The sequence below is a fragment of the Centruroides sculpturatus genome, unplaced genomic scaffold (genome assembly GCF_000671375.1).
Source record: "Centruroides sculpturatus isolate CEXI.00-Female unplaced genomic scaffold, Cexi_2.0 scaffold2588, whole genome shotgun sequence".
NCBI lineage: Eukaryota > Metazoa > Arthropoda > Arachnida > Scorpiones > Buthidae > Centruroides > Centruroides sculpturatus.
This window is the reverse complement of record NW_019386802.1, coordinates 1-10,379: the sequence shown is the minus strand read 5'-3', so window position 1 is coordinate 10,379 and position 10,379 is coordinate 1. Positions and strand designations below refer to the sequence as shown.

General features: G+C 34.2%; 2 protein-coding genes across 4 annotated transcripts; both read left to right on the top strand.

Moving 5' to 3' along the window:
• The first annotated feature begins 9 nt into the window (after positions 1 to 9).
• LOC111615792 (probable RNA-dependent RNA polymerase 1) lies at positions 10 to 1,268 on the top strand. The gene has a single exon (XM_023357230.1). The coding sequence runs from the start codon at positions 265 to 267 to the stop codon at positions 919 to 921; it is 657 nt and encodes a 218-aa protein (XP_023212998.1). The 5' UTR covers positions 10 to 264; the 3' UTR covers positions 922 to 1,268.
• Positions 1,269 to 3,785: 2,517 nt separating this feature from the next.
• LOC111615791 lies at positions 3,786 to 9,532 on the top strand. Of its 3 annotated transcripts, none has more exons than XM_023357227.1 (2): positions 3,786 to 3,895; positions 7,520 to 9,532. In XM_023357227.1, exon 2 carries the CDS (start codon positions 7,530 to 7,532, stop codon positions 9,183 to 9,185), a length of 1,656 nt encoding a protein of 551 aa, XP_023212995.1. In that variant the 5' UTR covers positions 3,786 to 3,895; positions 7,520 to 7,529; the 3' UTR covers positions 9,186 to 9,532. The 3 variants fall into 3 exon arrangements, with proteins under 3 accessions (XP_023212995.1, XP_023212997.1, XP_023212996.1); XM_023357229.1 differs by lacking the exon at positions 3,786 to 3,895 and adding an exon at positions 4,078 to 4,102; XM_023357228.1 differs by lacking the exon at positions 3,786 to 3,895 and adding an exon at positions 4,291 to 4,320.
• The last annotated feature ends 847 nt before the right edge of the window (positions 9,533 to 10,379 follow it).

Below are 10,379 nucleotides of genomic sequence, written 5' to 3'. Positions count from 1 at the left end.
GGCTGCATACAATTGGAAACAAGAAAATATTTGCCATTACCGACTTTTAATTTGAAGAATTTCGATTGCACTTACAACTTATACGCAATACTTACTAGAAATTTTGTCTTACAAGAGCAAACTAGAGGAAATTGGAAAACATTCATTAATCAGATAGAACAGCAATGCAACGAAAATCCAATTTACTTAGAGAAAGCTTTGGAGTATATATTAGATTTGCAAGAACGTGGTGTACTCTGCCACTATCCACGTGCAATCGAATTGATGTATCAATGGTATTGTCAAACAGATCATCAAATTCGTGCAAAAGATAACGAATATACAACGCCTTCTGATGCCAAATTGATTCGGAGAGTAGTTTTGACTCCAACAACAACTTTGTTTTATCCTCCCGAATTTCAATTCAGTAACAGAATGTTGCGAAATTTTGATTCAAATTATGCACTGCGAGTATCTTTTCGAGATGACGACGGTAAGAAATTGAGTGCGTCAGCAAATTACAGTGATGCTGCATTATTGGAATTCGCAGTTACGATGCCTATGATTGAAGGAATAAAAATATGCGCAAGACATTACAAATTTTTGGCATGGTCAAATTCTCAAATCAGAGATCATAGTGTATGGATGTATGCGGAAGACAATAAAGGAAATAATGCCGATACTATTCGAGCATGGATGGGTGATTTCTCGATAACCAAAAGCGTATCCAAATACATGGCTCGTTTGGGACAGTGCTTTTCACAAACAGAAGACACAGTGAAAATTCCATTAGAGCATCGTTACGTCATTACAGAGGATGATATTGAAGGTGGAGTAAATCCTGTTACAGGAAAACCTTACTGCTTTTCAGATGGAATTGGCAAAATGTCTAGACAATTAGCCGAGAACGTGAGTATCCACATTTATTATCTTAATTTATAATTACATGTTTGTATATTTGTGTCTATTATAAATAGTTTTTAGATTTTGTTATATGTGAATGTAATAATTCAAAAGTTGTAATAATCAATAAATATATTTTTGACAATCAAATAGTTAAACCCAAGTTTTAGTGCTAATAGACAAAGAATTTTTCAAATTACTGTTTTATTATTTTTATTCTGACAAAAAAACAAAAGATACAAAGATATTACTTTTATCGGGCTTTAAAGTAGGCTATAAGAGACACAATACAATATTTTGACAATATTCGCAAAGCTTTCGGAAACAGTTGGAAAAGGCATTTTTTGAAATCGTCTTTAATAACTAATCTCAGGCAGGCCCAAATAGCAGAGGTGTCAGCAAAGCGCGATCGTTTATATTGGCAAATAGACGGTCATTGCTATTTCTATTCATATAAAAACACGTATAATAATAATAATAATAAAATTCATTAGTAAANGCTCGTCTAACGACCGACTTCGCCACCGTAAATTGAAACAACAGCGTCGTCGTCTTCACGCTCATCTGACATTAGCCTTATATACAGTAGCGTAGCCTGTGTGTCAGCCGCCCGGGGCAAAGGAAAATTTCGCCCCCCCCTTATTTAGGTATCTCAATTTAAAAGACTAAAATGCAGTTTCGTCACAGAATAAGTAATGAAAAATTCCGTGCACGTTTCAATCGGTCCAAATCGTAGGTGCGACAAAAATATGAAATGAAATGGTTCAAATTTTTACAAGATATTATTATTATTTATTGTGAAATTTTGCCGCACTTTAAAAGTGCCGCCCGGGGCGGACCGCCCCTGCCGCCCCACTACGCTATGCCACTGCTTAAAAATCTCTCCGTATATCGGAAACTAAGATATGGACGCCTATGTTTTACATTCAAGTGAACCCCTATATCATTCTTGAATTCCTCGTCGCAATTAATACAAAATGGCAGCGATTAACCGAAATCTATCGAACAGATTTTGAGAACGAACACAATTCTGCAAGCCACATAGAAGAGGCTTGGTTAACGCTCTTTCTCAACTTGTAATAAATATCATGAAATTTTTGTCATCGAATCAGTAGTGCACTGCGGTACGGGTCATGTACCGTTGTACCGTACCAATAAAAAATGATAACTAATCCCAAATTTCGTCGAAATCACGCATGACGTCATGTACGGAGCATCGTTAAGGAACCCTATATTTTGAAGCATAGAGAATAGTGATGTAACGAATATTCGATTACTATTCGGCCTATTTTTCTCTATTCGACCGAATACCGAATATTTAATCATTATTCGGCGAAATACCAAATACCTAAAAACGGGAGTAAGAAATAACAAAAACACAGTAAATTAATAATTTTGGTATTTGGTACCGGGATTTAATGTTACCGGGGTTAGTGTTGTTTGTTTATATTTATTTATAATTTATAACATGCACAAAATAAAAAAGAACATAATATTCACTTGTATTCACATAACAGTCACTTGTATTCACAATTTATAATTACAAAGATCAGCACACGTACACACCTATTCGTTCGAGAATCATCGCACATTTGAGGGTCTGACCCTGCCTATTCTTCTTTTTAAGCGCTCGTCTTTGCTCTTCCCTTTCTCTTTCCTCTATCGCTCTAGTCCACGTATGCCTATGCATACATCATAATACGCACTCACGACACTTTTGATTCGTCACTTTTCCGTTTACAATTACGTGACTCGTAGCCTAGTGATAACGGAGAAAAAAAAACATATAGGATATCGAAATAAGTCACAGGTATGATTTCACAGATTCGAGACAGCTTGGTAGCCCGAACGGCCCCAGGCTTTCGCCTGTGCACGCTAAGTGACTTTCATTACAAGTATTTAGCATTCCGAAGTCTATAACAATAATTGTTTGGCATTGACGGCCACGAATTTCGCGCCAATAAGCTGCCTCGACTTAGATCGGATGGCCGAGTAGTCAAGGTGGGAGCCTACCGCTCTGAGGGACCAGGGATCGAATCCGGATAGGTCGAATAATCCCCAGAATTTTTTCGGGGGGTGGTCCGTCCGGATATGTCGGGCCCCGTCCCTCTCCACCCGGTCGCCCCATTGTGGGACTGGTCGTACCCATAATGGGCTTGCAAAAAGAGGCCTTCTTAGTGCCCACGGGGCGGAAAGAGCTTAAAAAATAATAATAAATTTAAAAAAGCTGCCTCAACTTGTTCCATTATGTTNCGAATAATCCCCAGAATTTTTTCGGGGGGTGGTCCGTCCGGATATGTCGGGCCCCGTCCCTCTCCACCCGGTCGCCCCATTGTGGGACTGGTCGTACCCATAATGGGCTTGCAAAAAGAGGCCTTCTTAGTGCCCACGGGGCGGAAAGAGCTTAAAAAATAATAATAAATTTAAAAAAGCTGCCTCAACTTGTTCCATTATGTTATCAACTCAATTTCATATTTATTTTCACATTTTCACTTCGCAGTCCTTCTCTGTTCTTTTTCCGTTATTTACTCGTGTAGGTCATTTCATCGTTATCCACATTTGATATCATCATTTATCACATACTGCCATGACGCTCTTGTCTTTCTGTTACAACTGTCAAGAATTAACGTGATTGGCGAAGCGTAGTGACAGTGGGCCAATAGAAAGCAGTGTCTTTGCCATAATGCGGTTTGCGGGCAAATTTTCGTACATGCGTTAATCGAGCCGAATATTCGGCTATTCGGCCACGCTCCTGGCCGAATATACTATTCGTTGCAACACTAATAAAGAACCCTCTTTAACATAAAAATGATCTCTAGTGAGTATATATAAGTTTTAAAATACTTTTGTAAGAATATTTAAAAGTATTTCAGTATTTTATAGATTTTTGAATATACAAAAACCATAATTTTAAACATTAGACGTTTGAATGTATTTTCGAACGTAATTTGACGTCATCGTAGTAAAGGGGATTACTTCCGAGTTAAAAGGTTCGAAACGGATCGTTTTTGATGTAAGTTGTAAATTGAAATTTAAAACACTTTTTATTATTATTATAATTTAATTTAAGTACGTGTATATGTAGAATTATTATGGCGATTAATAGAAATAGCAAAATATATTTTCGTGAGATTATTATATTTAAAAATCTTTTCTTCAAAGTTCCAAGTTTCGAATTATAAAAACGAATAAGTTGTGACTTCCTAATTGACTCAAATTGGTATGTTATAGTCCATTAATTGTCTACATTATTCGTAGTTTAAAATGATAAAAGAACCGAAATATATAAATTTAATTTATATATTTTTGAATGTGATTCGAATCTTTGCTTTTCTCATAGAAGCGAATAACTTATATAGATTGAAATAAGCAAAATGATTCGTGCGTCTTCCGTGGTCTTAATAATCTTCAAATAAATTTTTTTATTTTAGGCTAAAAGTAAGTAGTTTTTTAATCCCTTCATTAACCGCAATACACAACTATTTATCAATCAGTGAACATTGGGGAGATATCTGAATTTTACAATTTAAAAAGAATAAATCCATTTATTCAATAACGATTTACGGTGTTCCGATTTTAGAACGATTTCAAATAGTTAGTGAATTGTCAGTGAATTGGAGCGGATTCACTGCCGTAATATTTGACATTTCTAACACCTGTAGACGGCGAAATTGTCAAGGCGGTTAAGGCATATGTCGGGTCCCATTCCTTACTCCTCCGTTTAGGACCTGCTCGAAGCCTCGTTTGATGTGTTTAAAAGGCTCTCTCTACGTGACCATAAAGTGGGAAGAATCAAATAATAAACAAAAAATCCAAATTTTAAATTAAGATTTACTCGAGTGTGTATCGAGTTTTAAATGCAAATTCTAATTTTTTTTTTTAATTAAGCAGTTTGCTAGTAAAGAAATAAAAATATTTCTTTTAAAATTAAAAACACAAATGAAGATTTATATATAATAACAAAAAAAAAACAAATTTATTGAAACGTGTTATATCGAAACAAAATCTATGAAAAGAAAAGTGAATTTTTTCCAGCCTTCTTTAAATGAAAATTTTGTAAAAACATAATTGGGTTTATTTAAAATTTTGTTAAAGAAAATTATAGAAAAATATTGACAAAAACCCGTCCGCAAGAGAAAAACTTTCTAAAGAAAGGCTGAGAAAGACCGAACTAATCAGTTTACATTTGAAAATCGAATGTTCTAATATTGTTCGATTTTAAAATTTAAACAGACATTCTTCGAATTTTCTCTCTTAACCTTCGATCATAATTAATTAGAGATTAAATAAGTGAATTAAAGTATTTTTTAATTTAATTATTCTTTTTATTTCTTTATCGTCGCTTTTATAACGTGCGCTCTTCTTTAATCCATGTTACGAAGAAATTCAATTTTTATCTAATCAACTAGATATAAGATAAATTTATTATGAAACGAGTCAGAATTTTGGTACAGTCGACCCTCCTATAATTACGGTCCCTATAATTACGATTCCTATAAAACTACGAAAAAATTGTGACCAGTATCCGTAAAAAACAGTAAAAAAAACCCTATATCTTATAGGGGGTTTTTTACTGTTTTTTACTGTTTCCAAAGAATGGAACGTATCTATATCTTATAGGGGAGTCGACTGTATTTTACAAAAAGTCAAATTGTATTTTGTACAATATTTTAATTTATAAGAAACTTTCAATGGTCTTACATTCTTCTTTAACTGCACTTAATTACTACTCAAGCATCGACACAAAAACCTTTATAATGCAGCCTTTCAATTCAATTTTTATTATAAACGTTTTTGTATCAATGCTTGGATGGTTTTACAGATTGAATTTAGAGGGTCACAATAGTAAGCTTTCCTAAATTTGAATTTCGAAGCAAATTTCGATGTTTGAATTCTTAGAAACTAGCAGTTGAGCCGAGACTTGCTCCGACTAGAAGTAATGAAAGCAAACATTAAGATTATTAGATTATAGCCGATTTTACCCGTTTTTCTCCGGGCGCAAGAATTAGATCTCCCTTTGAGTCTAATTAGAGAATTTTTAGATGGGTCTAAAAATATGTTTGATTTCCTGCAAAAACGCAAAAAACCGCATCTAAAATAGTATAGTAGAAGCCGAGTTCTTCAGGGTTATCCTTAAACTTCTCCTTCTCCCCCCGCGGGAGAGGGAAAATTTAAAAAATCCTTTATTAGTGTACATTCTCATGGTGTATCCTATAATGTGTACCAAATTTCAACTTTCAACTCCTAATCGTTTGGGTTCTGCGCTTATTATTATTATTATTATTATTATCAACCCATCTCGATTATATCTATAGAAGTCTATTGGAATAATAAAAATATGAGTATCATTGCAGATTTTACTAGAAGAATGAAGGAATATAATATATGTATATATATATATATACATATATATATATAGGCTATATATATGTGGATACTTATGTTGAACTGTTAATATAAAATTACTGTAAAATTTCTTTTTTAAAGTAATTTTGTTTTTATCTGAGACGAAGGCAATTAAAAACGTAAATAAATTAAAACAAGTGATTAGAGAGGTCTATATCTGGGGTGGCAAACCTATGATACGCTTGCACAAAGTCTCGCGTAAGCAGAAATCATCTCGTACATAACTGTCATATGATTTCGATTACCTTCTGTCTTTTTCAATCGCTCTTTCGGTTTATCACTTGATCATTTTTTTCAATCAGCTTTTTTACATTTATTTTAATTAAAGAATATTCCTTTAACTTATTTAAATGTCGTTTTTTACAGTCTAAAACTTCGGCACGTGTAAACAACTCTAAAACTGAGTATGCTTACTATATGCCAGGCAAGCTGAAAAAAGTTCGCTACACCTGTTCTAAATCATTCAGTTTCTCATATTTATGTGGTAAAAATCTCATATTAGAATTTTTTACGGCTGTTCATCTTAGATATTCTGTCCCTTCTTTCATTACCCGATCGATTGCCCCATTGTTGGCCCGCCCAAATTCTTGATGGGTATAGTGAGAAGCTCATCTTACTATCACAGGACGGAAAGAGTTTAAATAAAATTGTGTCGATTTCTTCCAAAGCTATTAATTTTGTTTCTTTATTTTCTAAAAACTTTTGTAATAAATAAATCTAGTAATTAAAAAATATTCCTTCGCAATACTTAAAGGTTAGTTGTGACCACGTAACATTGCATCATAGCTAACATCCTTTGATATTTAAACGAGCAACAATTTACTGTGACGTCATCACAATGCTTGGCTGCAATTTTTAACATTTTAATTCAAAAAAATAGTTTTGGTCCCGACCGGAAATTCGTGTATACTTAATAGGAGCTTGCCCTTAAGCTTTCCATATCCGGTCTCGACTTTTATCTATCTAATTCCGTTCTCGAGATTAACGAAGAACTTGCAGAAGGTGGGAATTATAAATTCGCGCTGTCCATCTGCATCACGATAATTAATTGGGCTACAATTTTCAAATTGCTGACGTTATAGGACAACTGTACTTGAAAACTGTAGCACAATTAATTACCGCGTTGGTTGCATATATTATTGCTTTAATGACGTGAATATAATGCTCTTTCTCAAAGATGACTGTTCATATTTAAGACAGATTTCAAAAATTGATATTATTAATATTTCAGATAACTAGAAATGCGACTACAATTTCGAATTACCTCGTTAGACGACTATTCAACTTCCACCGACTTTAGAGAGATTTTAGAAAATCATCTCGAAAAGTGGAAGTTCTCTGTAGTACAATGGATCGAAGAGGAAAAGACAGAAAGACACGACAATAAACCCGTATTTGACGAACACGTGATTCAAGTAGAGTGCAAAAGTAACCGTTTCTTTGCCGACGTGTATTCCGAAATGGACATTTTGGCAACATACTGGTGCAGGACCGATATAAAATGTTGGTTAACATTCTCAACCGCCAAATGTTTTCATCATACTAAGATTGCTTGTCACGAAAACATCATTCTAAATATGTTTTACTTTGGAACTCTCTGCTCACAAACGCATTATGTAATACACAGATATGTGAAAGGATTTCTGTCGGCAAATTTTTATCATGACGTACGGATGTTGGAAATAAGACATAAAAGGAATATTTACGACGATAACAATAATTTATTAAAAATAAAATATTCGTCCGTAAGGAGAATTATTTTAAATATAAAGAAAGACTGTGCTTTACTCTTTTTAGAAGTGAAATATCCTCCCGTTGCGTATTCTAGGGGACGAAGAGTTCTAACCTTAGATGCCATCGATAAAGAAGTGCATGGCAAATCGACAGCCTTGATGTTACGTATTCAAGATGTAGAAATTGCTAAAGAAATAGTTAGTAGATTTCATTCATGTAATAATGCAATGCCTATTTACTATGGCTGCATACAATTGGAAACAAGAAAATATTTGCCATTGCCGACTTTTAATTTGAAGAATTTCGATTGCACTTACAACTTATACGCAATACTTACTAGAAATTTTGTCTTACAAGAGCAAACTAGAGGAAATTGGAAAACATTCATTAATCAGATAGAACAGCAATGCAACGAAAATCCAATTTACTTAGAGAAAGCTTTGGAGTATATATTAGATTTGCAAGAACGTGGTGTACTCTGCCACTATCCACGTGCAATCGAATTGATGTATCAATGGTATTGTCAAACAGATCATCAAATTCGTGCAAAAGATAACGAATATACAACGCCTTCTGATGCCAAATTGATTCGGAGAGTAGTTTTGACTCCAACAACAACTTTGTTTTATCCTCCCGAATTTCAATTCAGTAACAGAATGTTGCGAAATTTTGATTCAAATTACGCACTGCGAGTATCTTTTCGAGATGACGACGGTAAGAAATTGAGTGCGTCAGCAAATTACAGTGATGCTGCATTATTGGAATTCGCAGTTACGATGCCTATGATTGAAGGAATAAAAATATGCGCAAGACATTACAAATTTTTGGCATGGTCAAATTCTCAAATCAGAGATCATAGTGTATGGATGTATGCGGAAGACAATAAAGGAAATAATGCCGATACTATTCGAGCATGGATGGGTGATTTCTCGATAACCAAAAGCGTATCCAAATACATGGCTCGTTTGGGACAGTGCTTTTCACAAACAGAAGACACAGTGAAAATTCCATTAGAGCATCATTACGTCATTACAGAGGATGATATTGAAGGTGGAGTAAATCCTGTTACAGGAAAACCTTACTGCTTTTCAGATGGAATTGGCAAAATGTCTAGACAATTAGCCGAGAACGTGAGTATCCACATTTATTATCTTAATTTATAATTACATATTTGTATATTTGTGTCTATTATAAATGGTTTTTAGATTTTGTTATATGTGAATGTAATAATTCAAAAGTGGTAATAATCAATAAATATATTTTTGACAATCAAATAGTTAAACCCAAGTTTTAGTGCTAATAGACAAAGAATTTTTCAAATTACTGTTTTATTATTTTTATTCTGACAAAAAAACAAAAGATACAAAGATATTACTTTTATCGGGCTTTAAAGTAGGCTATAAGAGACACAATACAATATTTTGACAATATTCGCAAAGCTTTCGGAAACAGTTGGAAAAGGCATTTTTTGAAATCGTCTTTAATAACTAATCTCAGGCAGGCCCAAATAGCAGAGGTGTCAGCAAAGCGCGATCGTTTATATTGGCAAATAGACGGTCATTGCTATTTCTATTCATATAAAAACACGTATAATAATAATAATAATAAAATTCATTAGTAAATAATAAAATGACAGACGTTTCAGTTTGTGAAATTCGAAGTTCATATAATTTCATAAAAAAGGTTAAAACTTTAAATTTATAATAAATTTCTTTAACTAGAGGAATTTGAACCTACAGAAACGAAATGTAAAGTGCATGAGAAGTTTATAACTCTTACTATTTAACTATAAACATTCTCACGATGAATCCGTATATAGTTTACAATTACCGGCGAAATTCGTCATAATGTTGTCTTTCTAACACCAACTTTAACCCCACACCTGCTAAAACAATTGGTCATCTGACGAATTTTCCCACCACAAAACGTATAAAAGCCCTCCTTCTTTCCCCTCTCGGGGTAGTCGCCAATCGAACGACCAAGACGGACATTAACTTCCCTCAGACCTACTGTAAGACATTAATTGGAAGACCTTGCGCCCCACCTCGCACCGCCTTTTACAAATTAAAGCCAGAGTATTCATCCGATATTATCCCAGAGGTATGAAATATTATTGTAAACTCTCTCTCTCATCCGTGAAGTCGTAGGAGTTTTGTACAATTTTCATTTAGTTAGCTAGTTAAATAAACTCTTGTTTTGTTTTTTAAAAATGTCCTTACTCGACGTAGCCAACGTCTTATTATCGTCGACCCTCCGACTCTACTCCACTCGCGTAACGCGTAACTGAACGAAACGCCATCCTTGACAAGAAAGTAGGTCACCGACCTGTGGCCGGAAAGAGAGGACTTCCCAACCTC